The sequence below is a fragment of the Diabrotica undecimpunctata genome, chromosome 1 (genome assembly GCF_040954645.1).
Source record: "Diabrotica undecimpunctata isolate CICGRU chromosome 1, icDiaUnde3, whole genome shotgun sequence".
Lineage (NCBI taxonomy): Eukaryota > Metazoa > Arthropoda > Insecta > Coleoptera > Chrysomelidae > Diabrotica > Diabrotica undecimpunctata.
Genome location: NC_092803.1, coordinates 86,304,801 through 86,323,401, shown reverse-complemented (window position 1 = coordinate 86,323,401; position 18,601 = coordinate 86,304,801). Strand labels below are relative to the sequence as shown.

The 18,601-nt window shown below is 32.1% G+C and overlaps 1 protein-coding gene across 6 annotated transcripts in view; it reads right to left on the bottom strand.

The window, feature by feature from the left end:
* The window catches only part of LOC140451084 (NPC intracellular cholesterol transporter 1-like), a 370,771-nt gene that overhangs the window by 148,226 nt on the left and 203,944 nt on the right, over window positions 1-18,601 (bottom strand). For all 6 annotated transcript variants that reach the window (XM_072544806.1, XM_072544817.1, XM_072544810.1 and 3 more), the window contains exon 5: window positions 1,189-1,381. In XM_072544806.1, coding sequence (XP_072400907.1) covers window positions 1,189-1,381 — 193 coding nt within the window. The remainder of the gene's footprint in view (window positions 1-1,188; window positions 1,382-18,601) is intronic.

Here is an 18,601-nt window from a genome sequence, read left to right as displayed (position 1 = left end):
TGCAAACAAATTTTTGAATGAAAATCTAAACTTTATATTGAAACTTATAGTTATAAAACCAATCCAATTTTTCGAAACTTACAGGCCTTCGAAACGAAGATACTTTCGAAAGATTGACATAGGAAAGTGGAGGGGATAACTGTTTCAGCACCGTTTTTTTTTCGAGATCGGAACTTCAAATCGAAACACGTTGGAAAAATTTACATTATCTCGGCTTCCATTGCAGCTAGAAGCCTCTTTTTTTTAATCTGGTATAGCTCGTCGAAATATGAATAACTACATAGTTTTCACTGGTCGGGAAATATGGGAAACCTCGGAAAAATTAAGTCCATTTGAAATTCACTGTAAAAACTTACTTTTTTTTAATTTGGCTGGAATAGTCTGTCGCAGTATTAATAATGATGACATAATTTTCACTCCCCGGAAATCTCGGAAAATCCCTGAAATTTAATTACCTGAAATTTAATTTATAAAATATATAAGTATTATTACATCGTTGATATAAAATGAATAAAAAATATGTTGATTTTCCGGGAATATCTCCGTAAATTATTTATCAATTTTAATTTATAAAACGGGAAAATAAAGATATTTTTGATATAAAACAATAATATAAATATTGTTTATGTAAAATATAAGGGAAAAAACTAGACAAAAAATAAAATTGTGACCCTAAATTATTGTTTAAAAAAAACGCAAGGTAAAAATACGAGTACTTTTTCATCTATTCGTCATGTAGTAACCCCCCACCTATGTCTTAAAAGCTTCAGATATCTGCCAAAAATTTTGCCGTGAAATCGATGATTTTTGCATAACCAGACTGGACTAAATATGGAGTGCATTCCTCTGTTTTTACCGACAAAGTTAGAAATATAACGAGGTATGTTGTCTTACAGTTTCTCTACAAACGGGAAATCCAAGTAATTAAAAACCATAAAATATACCTACTAGAAGTAATTTAGAAAAATGAAAGCATATGAGAAAAAATTGAAGAATCGGTGATCTACATTATATAAAGAATAAATTTCAATACTGTCTCCATCAATCTACCAAGTACATATATTTATTGAAAAGAAAGTGTGAATTTTTTATAAAAACCAGTATAAACGTACAGATATTTTTCAGTAATTATTATTTTAACAAAAAAAAATAAATCAATTAGTTAATATATAAATAGATAATTCTTACCCAAATGTTTACTTCCCGAACACAAAAAGACGCCGAGCAAAAATATTCCTGAGCCCACGATAAAGACTACAGTCATAACAAAAGCATAGCCATCTAGACCTGCTATTCTGAAAGGCAGGGCTGGTGACGGCTGAGGCGGCGGTACGGGACAACTCTCTTCGCAGTCGACGCAACTACAAGCCGGTAAAATGCCCTGAAAAAAGAAAACAAACAAAAAACAGTTTTAGTTACATAAAACCATAGGGGAGACGGATAAATAATAATATAACAGTGCCATACGCCATCAAGGCCCTTAACTTCTCAGGCCCTGAGACAACTTATTTCGTGGCCAAAAGTCCCGGAAACAAAATTTTTTATAGAGATTTTCGACTATTAGTTGTTTACGGGAAGGTTGGTACTACTGAGTTTCGGTCCTAGAAACAGCCGGACGATTCATTTTCAAGTTTCAAAGAGGTTCTTCACAAATATCCAGTGGACAAGAATTTGTAGCCGATAATAATAAAAAGAGGTGGTATTGTATTGGTAATGTATCCAAAACTGTAAATGTAAATATTATAAGCAAATATATAACTGATAAACTATCATTAAAAGAAGGTAATGATAGTGCCTTTATCATAGAACAACTTAAAACTATAGGAAGAACTAATTCGTTCAAAATTGGGGTTGACTTTAAATACAATGAATTGTACCGAATTTTGGTCAGATGTAATTATTCTAAGACGATATAACATAAAAAAAGCAACTCAAAGAAATAACAATGATGTTATTCTTGATCCGTCTTCTGATGGTGGGAACAAATCTACGAATATTCCACAAAATGTTCCCCAATAAGACGACCATCTGGAGGTACATGTGCATCAAATGGCTATTACAGTGTCTATTATCAAAATGTTAGAGGACTACGGACAAAACTGAATACCCTCTCTGAATCAGTAACAGCTAATAATTATGATATACTGTATTATATACTGTATATGATACAATATTATATACTGCTGTGATAGATCAAGATTAACCAGTTCATGTGAACGACTTGGAGGAGTTCTTATAGCCATTAATGGGGACATTTCTTCAGTTTTAGTAAATCATCAATTTAGAAACATTGAATGTATTTTTGTTGAACTTTTATTTGGAAAACAAAAGTGTCTTATGGGATGTGTTTATTTACCACCAAACTCTCCATTAGGTTTGTATGAAGACTGTAAATTGTGTAGAAGGTATTTTATATGAAACACAGTACAGTTTGGTATATCTACTTGGTGATTTTAACCTACCAAATATTCATTGGAAAAATGATGAATACGTGTCAAGACCGATTGGAAATATTACTAACAAAGTTGAATGTATTTCAGAAAGTTTTGCATTTTTTAATCTCTTTCAAATAAATAATGTTCCAAATTGTAACGGGGGTTTCTTAGATCTTATTTTTTCTAGTATAAATAACATTGACTTAAAAATTGCTGATCAATCTTTATTCAAATGTGATAGCTATCATCCAGTCTTGTCCTTCGAAAATATTGGAAATTTTATTTTAGACTCTCTTAGCTATGACTATTTCTATTTTGACTTTAAAAATGCTAATTATATCCTTATTAATGAATATTTAGGTTCAGTGCACTGGGATATGATTATTGATGAGACAGATAAATAGTAGCATTGGTAAATTTTATAAAAGTGTTAGATTCCTGTACTTTGTACCAAAAACTAGATGCAAAAATTCAAAATATCCATAATGGTACACTCCTCGTTTAAAACATATATTATTTCAAAAGAAGATTGCTCATGCAAAATACAAAATGACAGAATCTAAGAAGGATTATGATCTTTTTTCTAATTTGCGTCAAGAATTTAGGGATTGTTACAAAACATATAATCAGATTCACCTAAATAATTTACAAACTGCTATGTATAATAAAAAAAGATTTTTGGAATTATGTAAATAATAAAAGAAAATGTTTTGATTTGCCAAACACAATGAAATATGAGAATATAACTTCTGATAATTCCAAAAATATAGCAAATTAGTTTAGTAAATTTTTTAATTCAGCCTATGTTACTAGTAATTCAGATTATCTAGCTGTAAACTCTGATAATAGTCTTTGTGTTGAAATTTGTGATATTACTGTATTAGATGTATTTGAAGTTATATCTAAGATTGATCTAAAAGTAAGTTGTGGACCTGTTAGTATGTTCCCTTTGTTCATATTTAATTGTAGATTTATTCTGAGTTATATTTTACAAAAAATATTTAGTTTATCATTGAGCTCAGGTGTCTTTCCAGATATATGGAAGAGAAGTTATATTACCCTCGTCCATAAAGGTGGTAATAGAGAAAATAGTGAAAACTACCGAGCTATATCTAAAATCTCAGTTTTCGCTAAATCTTTTGAAAGGATTGTAGCTGCAAAACTTGGCCAATTATTGAAAGATAATAAGGTTTGCATGAAAGATTATTAGGCTGGATGGAAAGCTATCTCACAGATAAAAGTTAACTTGTAAAAATTAACCCATTTTTGTAACCTCATTTGTAACCCCCTTTGTAACATTCATGTAACCTCTGGTGTTTCACAGGGTGGACATTTATCTCCTCTGCTTTTTAATTGTATTGTAAATGATATAAAAAATTGTTTTTATCATAGTAATATTATGATGATGATCTAAAAATTTATCGAGTCATAAAAAATTCCAATGACTGTAGTTTATTGCAGAATGATTTAAGTAGATTATTGGATTGGTGTGACTTAAATGCTTTGAATTTGAACATATGCGATCTTTTAGAAACAAACATCCGATTTCATTTAAATACCATATTGGACCGAATATTTTAGAGGTAATCACAACATTTAACCCGGCATCCGACACGTGGGATGTGAGAAACCCTCAAGTTCAGAGGGTAACCTTTATTTCACTCCAAATGCCAAAAGCGCTTCAGTAGCTTTCGAATACAGTTTTGTCTACAATCTGATGCAGTCAGGTCAGTCGACAACTTGATTTACCGTAAGTGGTGTCTCTTTCATGTTATCTGGGGTTTGTCACACCACACGTATCGGAACTTGCAAGTTTATTTTTTCCGTTTTTATTTCGTACTTCGACGTAATTTTCAGACGTAAGCCATCTTATACATATTATTTATATTGAGGTATTCATAATTTCACTCTCGTAGATTTGGAAATAATGGTCGACTATGAAAAAGAACGGGCTCATCTCATGCGTATGTGGGAAGAGTTTGAAAATGAAGACGTTTTTATTGATCAAGATGATTCACAGATAGAAGACAATATTGACAATGTAAGTATCCTCCACATTATGGGAATATATCTGTGATAAAAATCATGACAGTGTTAAGGCTCCTTTACCTGTCTAGTGCATTCAGAAATAACCATTGTCATTTAAATGAATTGTGGAACAGTGTCGGAACAGGAATGGAGTTTTTCCGTTGCAAAATGAGCCAACGTCGATTCGAATTTTTAATTTCATGTCCAAGTTTCGATAACAAACAAAACCGTGAAGAAAGAGTCAAGTTAGATAAACTAGCTCATATCAGAGCTTTCTTCGACAGGTTTGTAGAAAATTGCAAATCTGCATATTCTCTTTCTGATTTTTTGACAATTACCGAGAAGCTTAAATCGTTCACGGAGAGATGTGCTTTTGGGAAATATTTGCCAAATAAGTCATCAAAATATGGAATCAAGGAACTTGCATTAGTTGACGCATGTACGAACTCCCTACTTAATATAAAAGTGTATGAATAGCTGGAAGGACCATTCCGAGTTAGCAATTCCCCGAAAGACATTGTAGAAATATTAGTTATTCCCGTCTCTAGGACCAAACGCAATCTAACGTTTGATAACTAATACACTAGTCGTGATCTTTTGATGAAGTTGCGCGAGACTCATAATTTAACTGGAGTAGGTAATATGAGGAAAAATAAGCCTGATTTTCCCATAGAATTTCTGCAAGGGAAAGGAAGAGTAGTTGTATACACTATTCTTTCTCATGTACCAAAGAAAGGAAAAGTTGTTTTACTTATATCTTCTGTCCACCATAATACAACAGTAACAGATACTTATAATAAGCTGCCTGAAATTATTTCCTTTTATAATTCGTCCAAAGGTGAAGTTGACGTAGTAGACGAGCTATCTGCAACGTATAATGTAGCACGCAACAGTCGTCGCTGACAATTTTTTTCTCTTTAATGAACACTGCAGGATCAATAGCCAGATCATTTACAGACAAAACATCGATAGCACTAACATTGCTAGAAAGCTTTTCCTAAAGAAACTGGGTTTCCAATTGATCGAAGAACATCAAAGAGAAAGAATGAGTAACCCTAGATTATCTAGAGAGTTAATCAGCAGGGACGATGTTCAAAATGTCCCAGAAATAGAGACAGGAAAACAATTTTTTTGTGTTTAGAACACTGTGTGACACTGCGAAAATTGCTCCAACTTTAAGAACTAATAACCCAATAATTAATCTATAGAATTCGATTATATCTTTTCTTTAATAAGCTAGATACTCCTTCTATTGTAGTTTTCTGTTTTCATACTATTAATTTTGATAGAGATGTATTGATTCTTTGGTCATAATACATTTTTTTTCTCAAAAAAAATTGTGATTTCATATAATTGGCTATATGTTCAATAGTAAACTATTATTAGCAAATGTTCTTCTGAAATTTATTACCGTAATGTATCCTGAAGCTATAGAATTACATATTATTATGAAAATGTACGAGATATAGGAATGAGTATATTTTTAACTTGGAGTTTGTCATACCCCCCGTGTCGAACACCGTTACAAAATTTCACCTGTCGGATGCCGGGTTAAGGATCTTGGGGTAATTTTTGATCCTACACTAAGCTTCAGGGACCACTTCTCTTACGTTTCTAATAGATTCATGAAACTTTTAGGTTTCATGAAACGTAGCCTCCCTAAATTTGATATTTATTGTCTCAAAAATATCTACTGTTCCCTTATTAGATCAGTTTTGGAATATGGTAGCAATATTTGGTCTCCAAATCTTATAAATGCTACAAAGATCTATTAGAAAGAGTACAGAAAAAGTTCTTAAGATTTATTGCTTTTAAATTGAGAATACTTGTAAATGAAATTGAATACATTGTTTTGAAACCTTTACTTAAATTGCCTAGTCTTGAAGAAAGGCGAATATTGCTAGATGTAGCATTTATATATAAATTAATACGAGGAGACATTGATGCTAGTGCTCTTTTGGAAAAGGTTTACTTGCGTACTCCCTGTAGAAACACCAGATCCGAAGACTTATTTTATTTAGAATTTCATAATTGAACTTATACTGTAAATAAACCCTTACAACAGAATGTATAGAAATGCAAACAAATTTAATACTAATGATTTTTTTTTATTTATCACTAATTACCATTAAGAATAAGATCGAAAATACCTTTTTATGTAATCACATTGTGCTTTTTTCGAATGCCTCCATATCTCGACCATATAGCAACCAAGCATTGTTCACTGCTATATCTATGAGATGGCTGAATATGGGCTCGAACCCGTGTACACTAAAAAGTCGTACAATACCTGACACTCTTGGGCGAACAAACATTTCGAGTCAGCATTTTTAGGCTTCTGAATATATTGATGTTATGCCTTACTTCCTTTATCATCATTTCATCAACAGAAAACAGTGTCTCTTGTTTCAAAGACAAACAGTTTTGACGTACTTTTTCTAGTATGGGCCGAATTTTGAACAATTTGTCGTCGTTTCCATCCATGTTGTTATCTTGAATGTGTATGAGTCGTCTAAGCTTTTTGAATCTCTTCACTGACATTACCTCAGTGATTGTTTCAAGTCTAGTTTCAAGACTCCAATAATCTTCAAAAGCAGGCATTTGTATCACACACATTAGCAGGCATTAGCATCTACATGCCTACAAAAGCCTTTAGTTCAAATGGAGTCGTGTTGATAGATACCCCCTAGTTCTGTTGAAAATTTAATGTGCTGAAAATTAGTTTTTTTCCCACCTATATTAATTGTTCACAACTCTTTTTCGCGGTTTTAGATCGTAAAGGTAGCGGCTGGTTGTCTTCTGATTCTGTATCTAAACGAAGCAATTGGAAGCTTATTTGATTTAGAGGAAGAATCTTCTTCGTCTGATGACTCTCCTATATCTATATATAGATATATAAGGGTTATCAGGAGAAAGTACTGCAATTATCTTCTTACGTGGGCCGTAGAAAGTAGTGGCTGGTATCTGGAAATTATAAAAAAAAACAATAATTAATCCAAATCACATCTTACCATGATTTGATTCACTTAGGTACAGTTTTTGAATATCTATTTGAACAAAATAAAATTTGCAAATATGTAAAAATAAAACTGAACGATCAATGTGTACTACGGGATACATACAAAAGACAAGTGTTATTTTACCACTTGAAAATAAAATTATCGCTCAAAATAAATTTTTTATATTTGCATAACTATGTTCCAACTTAGTTTGAAATAACAAAACACAAATTCATACTGAAAACAAAAATATGATTATTTTTTTACTTACTTCATCAATAGACTGTGCGTCCACCATGTCACTAAAAACACTGACTTCGTATTTCTTGAATACGAACTGATTTCCCTCGCGCCACCTGCTTTTATTCGTAAAGAGTGAATGTACAGTACATTCAACCAACTTATACCTCTAAACGATTAACGGAATTCGCAGAAAACCTTTCATTCTAGTAAAACGCACGGTAAACTGCACTGGTGTTCTCCATAATGTATAACACTTTGCTAAGTTTTAGGTGTAAAATAAATATATGTGTTATTAACCCGTTGTTCATAGTTTTGCATATTTTGTTCCATTTTTTTTAATAAATAGTATTCCTGCATAATGTGATTTAACGTAAATTTCTTTCACATACTTGTTTAATAATTATTTTCTAAAACAAATACGAGTACTACTGTGCTAAGGATAATTTATATTCAAAGTAGATATACAAAGTACCAAAAAAATATCACTTTTAATTTTTGTTAAAAAATACTTCGGAGTAAACTAGAACATTTTGTCAATTTAAATAGTGGTGGTTAGATTGACCATATGTCTGTTAGAGTGTACCGTTTTTAAGACGTCTGCGATTACGGGTTAAAGTTAGGATTTTGGTAAATATATTTAACTTTTTATTTTCAAAATGAAAATACTTGTACTAAAAATAAAATAATTGTGGAAAACATTTTATTTTGTCTATGTACAGTTTCCAAATATTTCTAAACTTTTTATCAAACATAATTAAATTACAATCGGCATTCCTAATGATCATTAGACTAATTTGCTTAATGTGTTTAGGATCTTTGTAAGCGGTTATTATATATTTTACCTCTCAAGCACGATCTAAACTCAGTATATTGTAATTCAAACGTGTAGTTAGGCTGTTAGTGTGAATAAATACTTAACCATGGAAAAAGACAATGGTGTACCTTTATGTACAAATCAACGCGTTTGTGACGCATTCGCGATAAGTGAAAGTAAGCTAAAAACTGTAATGAAGACTGTCAGAGATTCTCAAGAAGATCTTACTGTGACTGAGTATCACGAAGACAAAAAACAACTCGTAAACATACTAGGAACATTGACTTACCTGATGGAGAAAAATTTGAAATTCGCAATATTTTGTATCGAATGCCTAAAAACAATGAACATGTCAGTTTAGATACTTTACTGGCCAAAATAAGAGAAAGACAAGTTTCGGAAATTAAGAGGAGTAGCCTTTGGAAAGTGTTGAGAGATTAAGGATTTAAATTCAAAAAAGAAAATAATAGGTTACTTTTATGCGAAAGGAGTAGTGTGGTTCACAAAAGAATTAAATTTTTGGGAGAATATACTAGACTGGAATGCACAAATTGGGGACTGTCGATAAATATCGATAAAACTAAATACATGGTGACCAGTAAAGTGGATATCGGCGCAACCCAACTGATATTAAACCAACAACCGCTGCAGAGAGTTCAGAGATTCAAATACCTTGGATGTTGGATTACCCAAAATCTAGATCCATCCTTCGAAATTCGATGTAGAATTGAACAGGCAAGAAACTCATTTCAAAAATTCAAGCCTCTATTATCCAATAACTCATTAAATTTGGAAATCCGTGAAAAGTTTACAAGCTGTTACGTGTGGTCTGTACTTTTGTATGGATGTGAAACTTGGACTTTAAACGCCGATATCATGAATAAAATCGAGGCGTTTGAGATGTGGTTGTATCGAAGGATACTAAAAATTCAATGGACTAGCAGAACCAGAAACGAAGAAGTTCTTCGAAGATTGGGACATCAACGAACTCTATTAAATATTATTAAGAGGCGTAAACTAGATATCTTGGACATATAATCAGAGGACCAAGATATGAGTTCCTTCGGCTAATTCTCAACGGTAAAATCGAAGGAAAGAAATGGATAGGACGGAAGAAACTCTCTTGGTTGAGGAATTTGCGGCAGTGGACAGGTTTGACAGCGGACCAATTGCTACACGTAGCGCAATACCGAGATCAGTATAAAAATATTATAAGCATGGTAGTCGCCGACGTTCCGTAGGGATATGGCACTCTAAGAAGAAGATACTAGACTTAAATCTGAAAATGCAACATTCGTATACTTAGATGGGACATGGATATTTGCAAAGGGTGGAATTAAAAGAATTTGGCAAGACGACAGGATAAAATCAATAAAACACACAGATACGAAGGCAAAAGACACATCATTCTTCATGCAGGAGGGAAAGAAGGCTTTATAGAAAACGCATATTGATATTTTCTTCAAAATCAAAATCTGCTGATTACCATGAAAACATGAATGGAGATATGTTTGTTAAATGGCTTGAGGAGAAACTGTTACCTAGGCTGAGTGAACCCTCAGTTATAGTTTTAGATAATGCACCTTACCATTCGCAGATTTTGGAGAAAAAACCAAATCAGACGTGGAACGTACCGAGCATAAAAAATTGGTTAGTTCAAATCAGAGTTACTGGAAATTTCGAAACGTAATGAAGAACCAATAGTTCATATAGTTGACCAAATTGTATCAAGTTATGGACACCAAGTACTACTGTTACAGCCGTATGATAATCACGTTGGATGCAATGGATACAGTGACGATGCAGTTAGGGAAATGTGGCAAGAAGCGCTTAAAACTGCAACTCCAGAAATATGGGCCAAAACTGTAAATAAATGTGAAAAATGAATGAGTGTGGTGGATCCGGGAAAATAAAATTAGTAAAATTAATCCAGTGATTACAGATTTACATAACAATAGCGGTAGTGAATTTAGTGATGATGATGGTTAATACATTTAAATAATCAGTAAGTACACGATTATAATGTATTTTACAAAGTAATTGTACAGCAGGTTAACCATTATATTTATATATTCATTATTAGCCAAATAAACAATAATATTTAAAATTCCATTTGAGTTTTTGCTCTTCATTTTATACAAATTAACTCTAACTGATAATATAGGCAAATATATTCTAATTAAAGTAATTAAAAAGATTATGCAGAACTCCAGTGCAGTTTACCGTGCCTTCTACTACAAAGAAATGTTTTCTACGAATTCCATTAATCGTTTAAAGGTGTAAGTTGGTTAAATGTACTGTATAAATTATATTATAATTTATAATGTACTGTATACATTATAAACTTTATTTACTAGTTTATATCTGGGTATACAAAATCCGTTTAAGGGTTAATAATTTCCGCTTAAAGTTCTCAGCATTCCTCAGATGATAAAAAGTTATCAGATACTTCTTATAGAGAAGTAAACAATGATTCAAAAGGCATAATTCAGAAAAAGTACAAGAACTTGCAAAAAAATATAGTAATGACTAACGAGTTAATAGACGTTGCTAATGTCTAAAGAAAACCAGAAAAAAATCTTTATTTGTTTTAACGTATGCGAAATACGAAGCAGACTTTTTATTTATTTTCTGCTAATTTGTAATTTTTTGTTTTCCCAAGGCGACCACGTGTTTTAGTAAAACGATAAAATCCAAAAATACTCCATTTCGATACGGCACAGGAATGTCAAAACATGTTTATTTTGTACGTTATCTATCCTGAATAATAAACTCTATTTTGAATGCTTACTGAATCAGTAATAGAGGACCGGATGTGATTTGTAGAATCCCGTAGGTGGCTACGTACATTATAGTTGAAGAGGCGGCCAACACACTACAAATATGCAGTACAAATATAATTAATTACTTCAACAATGCCTTATAAACAAATCTTCGTTTAAAACATCGAACATTTTTGGAATAATTGAAGAATGAGTTTAGTAAAAATACAAATCAGCTTTTATTTATAGAATATCTATTTATCACCTTGCTTTAATTTATTTTCACTGCTTTTTTTGGTGTAGCCATAAAAGAATATCAAAAAGCCATATATCAAAAACAAGAGAGGGTGGAAGGATCTGCTTCTTATCGAAATAAGAGAAAAAGGAATGAATAAATATTTTTACTAAAATCTGAATCTTTAAATCTAAATTAGTAACAATAATTTATAATAAGCAAGTTACTCTATTGAACTGTTTTTATAAATCTAATTATTTGACTTTTATTATAAAAATGTTAAATATTAATTTATTTACACTTATATAATTTATTTAAAACATTCACACCGGTTACAATTTAAATAACCGCGCGAACAATTTATTAATCGACACCTGTTTTCGACTGTCCTTTTAAATCTCAAATCGTTCGTTTTATACCTGATTTGTTTATCTAGAAATTTCTGCCTGCTTCTTTTATATTTGGTCGGGACGCCAACGATATTATTCGATCCCCATCTGGAAAGTTCCAATAGCAGGTATAAGCGGGGACCAGTGTTTACCGCTTAGGATATGACTCAAGATATTTAAATAATTTGAATGCAAGAAAATCAGTTATCCAAAGACCCATGCATCAAGGAAGACCCATTATTTGATGAATCCACATAATCTACCTAGGGATAATGACGATAGTAGTAATGATTTAACAAATGAATGATATGTACAATCTATAAATGAGCTAGTTTTTTTAATTGGCTTTGGGGTAAATACCCACACAGCCAGACACAATTTTTTAAAAACAGATACAATACAAGGATTACACAGGGATTACAGTCTTCTCGGTAACTATCAACAAAGGTGGTTATACGTGTATATTCGTTGTTCTGACGAAAGACAGCAAACAATCGTAAATTTCTTTTTTATCTAAAGCAAGAAGATGCAGTATATTATATGGGCTTTGAATGTTTAATTATAAAAGTCTTCTGAAAAGCTCATTAGATTGAGCTCTATATTTTAAACAATCAAAAACGATGTGATCCAGGTCACCGATTTTATTACAGGCTTCACAAGATTACTCTCAAGTATTTTTATTTTAAACAAATGTGCTGGATAACACGCTTGACCAAACTTCATTCTGCTGATAGTAGTTATACTCTTTCGAGTGTAATCGTATTTATTGTACCAAGATTTTCTTCTTAATTTGGTTTCAAGTCTGGTGTAACGCGATTTGTAAATCTGTCTGTGGTTAATTTGTAATTTATTTGTTCCCCCATTACTATGCTTTCTTTGGCAATTTGATCTGCAATTTCATTGTTTGTTATTCCTGCGTGTGCTTTGAACCAGAAGAATTTTAAATATTTATTTTGATCTTGTGAATGTTTAAGTATTGCTTGGATGCTAAAAATAATATCATTGGTTGTATTTGTGTTTGATTTTAAAATTTTAAGAACGGAAAGTGAATCGGAAAAGATTATAGCATTCTGATCCTCTTCCCAATGAACATATTCTAGTGCTTTTAGAATTGCTATTGCCTCAGCTATGAAAATAGATGTGTTTTTGTTATATTTTTTCTGTATACGATTAGGTGTAACGAAAGCGCAACCTGTACCATCGGTGTTTTTTTATCCATCAGTGTATATAGTGACGTAGTTTGGATGTTCCTCTAAAATTTGATTTATGACTATACTATTAAATGATGGTAACTCCGAATAAAGGGGTATATTCAGATCACAGGAAACAAAGTGATCAAAGTAGTCGGCCCCTACCGTTGTTTGTGGTTTTAAGGTCACGTTTCTTAATCCATCGCAAATAGGAGGAGAGTTTTTATGAATCCAAAAAGACTTAGTTAGGTCGTATTCGTTTAACTTATATATGCTGCTAATGAATGATGAGTTTTTCTTTAGCGACTTAATAATCATTTTTTCAGCTAAAAATGATCTTCCCAGTTCTAATGGAAGTTCGATTGCTTCAGCTCTTAACGGTTCAACTGGTGTAGATTTCATTGCTCGCAGACATATTCTGAGTGATTTGTTTTGTATACTATCCAGCTTACGTAGATTTGTTTTATTGGCTGTTCCATAAAGTGAACAACCATAATCAATTGTTGATCTTATGTAAGCTTTGTAGAAGGTTAGAGCTGTTTGAGGTTCTGCACTCCACTAAGTTCGCATAATGGATTTTAAGAAGTTTAGTCCTTTATTGCATTTTGTCTCTATTTGTTCAATATGAAGTTTCCAGTTTAATTTTCTGTCTAATGTGATTCCTAAGTATTTGACATTGGTATCCACCGGAAATTCTATACCATCTATTGTAATTTTCTGCATCGGTTCCATGTTATGCCTGGTGAAGATTATAACTTTGGATTTTTCTGCGGATATTTGTAGCCCTAAATCACTTATGGATCTTAAAACAAGTTTCGTGCTTGAATTTAAACGATTGATGCATTCGTCGAGATGTTTGCTACGTGTATAAACAACAAAATCATCGGCATATTGTATAATAGTTGCTTTAGATATGGAGGTGTGTAAATTAGTAGTATATATATTAAACAGTAATGGTGGTAATAAATTAGTAATGGTGCAAGGACAGATCCTTGTGGCAAACCTAAAATTGCAGTTTGGTATTTTACTGGGCACCTATAATGTCCTCTGAGCCGTACTTGCCTGTTTATATATAATTTGCATATCGTGTTAGCAACTTCTTGAGGGATTTGTAATTGCATCATTTTTCCCGTAAGATGAACCAGTTGACATTGTCGTAGGCAACATCTAGAAACATCGTTCCATTATACTCGTTTTCAGTTAAGCCTATTTGTATGTCTGTAACTAAGTGTGTCACCGCATCTATGGTGCCAAAACCTTTTTTAAAACCATATTGTGTAGTTCGCAGAGCGCCGGTTGTATTTAACCACCATTCCAATCGGTTTTTAATTATTCTTTCGAAAACCTTGAGTATACATGGAATAAGTGCGATAGGTCCATATCAGTCACATAGGTGGGGGTCTTTGTTTGGTTTATGTATTAGTATTACAATAGCCTTTTTCCATTCTTCTATACTTTCCCCATTGATCCAGATATCATTTAGAATTTTGATTAGAAACATATTGGCATTGTTTGGTAATTGGAATATCATAGGATATCTAATATCATCATATCCAGGTGATGTATTATTTCTGTTTTTTATGACATAATTGAATTCTGGTAAGCTAATTGGTGACTAAAAATTTTATGGTTGGTGTAATTTTGTCTTTGTTTTGAGAAAATGTGTGAGGTATCATCCAAAGCATTAGCTGGTGTAATTTTATCTAAAAATTGTTCTTGCTATTCATAATTCCCCGATGTATTACCTTTCCCATAGATCCTATTCATTTTTCTGGCATGAGTCCATATGTTTATCAATGGTGTATTTCTATTTAAGTTTTCGCACCAGAGCTGCCAATGTAGTTTGGCTTTAGATTTTACTTGTTTTTGAAATTTCGTTTTTACATTTCACATAATTTTCCATGGTGCTTTGGTGCTTATACGTGTTGGGCATTTGTTTTCTTTTTTTAATAGCCTCTTCGCAGCTTTGATCCCACCATGGTGGAAGACGAGTTTTTTTGTTCAGTTTAAAGGGTTGGTAAATGGGCATGGATGCATTGGCTGTCTTATTTATCCCTTCAATTAATAAGCTATAATTATGTTCCGCGTTATTGCTACTTTTAATGTGTTGTGAGAAATATGTATTCGCAACTTCTTGATATAGACTCCAATCTGCTTTATTGAAATTCCATTTTGTTTTTGGATGTATTATGATGTCCTTACTTTCCATGCCTTTGTTAATTTCTATAATAATTGGAAAATGGTCTGAACCCAGTACATCAGGTAAAGTTTCCCATGCAGAATTAATTGCTATATCAGGAGTTGCAAAAGTTAAATCCACGACTGAATTATTCCCATTATTTGTGAACCTTGTAGGCGTTTCGGTGTTTAAAAGTACTAACTCCGTATTGTCTGAAGCGGTTATAATTTGCATGCCTTTGGTGTTACATTTTGTATGATCCCCATGTGGAATGATGCGCATTGAAATCACCTCCAAATATACTATTTGACTTGGTACAGTTAAGAATTGCGTCCGAATCGGCGGTTGTTGTTCGTATGTCAGGTGAGCAGTATAATGAGAAACATGTTAGCGTTATTTCACTGTTATTCAACATTTGTATACCACACATTAAAATATTTTCATTAAATTTTTTTTTAATTGGAATTGCTTTAAAACAAAATACATTTCTGACAAGGATTGCCACACTTGCATAACCATCATTTCTATCTTTACAAATAATATTATATCCTTTAAAATTATATTGTTTATCTGGCTTAAACCATGTCTCTGAAATTAAGGCAATATCAATACTAAACTCAGTTTATTAGCTACAGCCGATTGCGCATTCCATTGTAAAATCTTTATTTTATTTTTTATTTTATTAGCCATTACTTAAATTTGTTGAATTTGTTAATTTTATCATCAATGTATGCTTTATCTAACTTTTCCAAATCGATAAAAGAATCAAACTAATCGAGTACACTTTTAAAAATATTGAAAAATATGTTTATAAATTCATCTGTATTAGGATCAGGATCGGTACTGTGTAAAATATTTGAGGGAAGAGGTCTTTTTGGACCAAACTCAAAAGGAAACATAGCTTCAGGTAAGGGAGATTGGGCTTTTCTTTTTTTAAAATGTGAAGAAGTTTCAGGTTGACTTGGAGGTACTTTTTGTGTTTGTTTTTGGGTATTGGATGAGGATGGTTTAGGTATATGTTTGGTGTTAGTTTAATTTGGAAGAGGTGGAAAGCTTTCATTATTTAGCATACCTAATACTTCAAAACTATTCCTTGTACTAACAGCAGATGTATAAGAGTTTTTTAGACTGTCCTTTGCTGCTAAGAAAATTAAATTTTTTTCGGCCATATGTCTTTTAATTTCATTTTGTTCTTTAAATTTTGGACATTGTTTGGAAATGGATTTACTTATGCTCATAGTTTTTACAGTATATAAAATAACTGTTTTGTGGGTCTCTACATTATGATCATCGTTTTTCTCCTGTCCGCGGTTAATACATCTGGTATCTGTACTGTTACAATTACGAAATATGTGTCCATGTTGCAAGCATTTAAAACATTGTATAACTCTATGCACATAGGGTTCTACGGAACAGGCAACACTGGTTATATATACATATCTGGGTAAAATGTTTTTTTCAAAAGTAAGTAATACCACAGAATACTAATCACAACCAGAAGCGAAACGGGGGGCTTTTTCGCAATCCAAATTTCTTTGCGCATGTGCGAAATCCGCCATGTTTTATGTAGTTTTGATGTCTTGTTTGTTTATGTATTGAGAAGTGTTTGGTGTTTGTTTTTTAATAGTTAGTATAATTAATTAGTAAAGTAAAATTAAGTAAAGTAAAATTAATTTAGGGGCCTGCGTAGCGCAAGCGGTAGGATGCTTGACTCGCAAGCCGGTGGTCCGGGGTTCGAATCCCACCGCCGGCAAGAACATCTAGACATTTTAAAAATGTCTATAGGCCCCAGGTCGACTCAGCCTGAATAAAAATGAGTACCTTGGGTAAAACCAGGGGTAAAAAAGTCAGCACCTTAAGACAAAGTTAATAGAAATTTCAAAAGTATAATTCTGTAGTGATAAGTAAAAAAGTCTTGAGTCAAAATGTAGATTTTGAGTGATGAAGTGTTTTATTAACCTTAAAAAAACGATAAAAAGTAATAGAAATCAACTGCTTTTCATCTCTATTTTGAAATTAACTCTCAAACTCAATCGATTTTTATCGGTTTTTTAACGTACTGAAATACTTTTAATACGGTAATTTGCTTGTTAAAAAAAAACAAATCGATATTTTTGACTTAACAACTTTTTAATTATCAGTACAGAATTGATATATAAGTTATATTAAATTTTACAGAAAAAATAAAATTCATACAAAACAGATTCCTTAAAAATATTACTTCATTTCTCAGTGTAACTATCATTTGACTACAGTTTTGAACGACTTCCTCACTACTTTTCTTCGTGTACGAATGCATAGTTTTATTGCTACTGTCACTCTGAATTTCTGTCCTCCCAACATCAAAGGTTCCGACAAAGCTTTCGCTTCTTGTTGTGATTAGTATTCTGTGGTAATACCATTTGTCTGGGGACATATACTTTTTCTCCATTTAAATCAATTTTCCTTTTGAGTCGAGTGACTTCCGTTACTGTTATATTTAATATTATATTATCAAAAAGATATTCGTCATTAAAGGTAGTATCTACGTTTCTTATTATGCCTTTTCGTTGAAGCAAATTATTTGGAATATATGCTTTTAGTTATTCCTCTTTTAAATTTTCATTTTTTACTAAATTGTTTGCATCTTTGGGGCTTTTAACTTGTACTCTTACCCTATTCTTCCCTACTCTGTCAATAATAAGAATAATGCTTTGATTGCTAATTTTTTATGTAATATATGACCTACCTTCATAGGATGCAGTTTGCCAATATTTTCTTCATTTGTTTTTTCAATGAATACATATACCTTATCCGTATAGAGATAACCTTTTTGTAGATTAAACAGCTTGCTTCCTTTTTCCTGTTCCTTGGTCTGTAGGCATTCTTCCACTTGGTCCATATTTTGGGTCCCCCTTTGTCAGGGGGAGAGTTTTCATACATTTTTGTAAAAACTGGGTTTATTTGCCCGGAGTGAAATTGGTTTATTATTAATAGTCACAAAAAACTGGTCTTAATCACTATTTAAGCTCCTGTAAATTTACGTGTACCCGCTATGAATGATCGAACAAGACTGACAATATGATTTATTGAGGTAATGACAAAAACAAATACAATTTTTAATAGTAAGACCAATTATACTTTATTTTACAGGGAATGCAGTTAAAATTAACGAATAACAACAATCCTGATCCGATGTCGTCGGCTTTCTTTCTATTATCGAATATTTTATTTTGGTCCTCGAACCGCTACCTTAATTTATTATACCCACTATTTTTAACATTAGTCATTGCTGGACAATGATCTTTATTTCAAGACATCTCTAATCGATAATTTCAATATCACTTT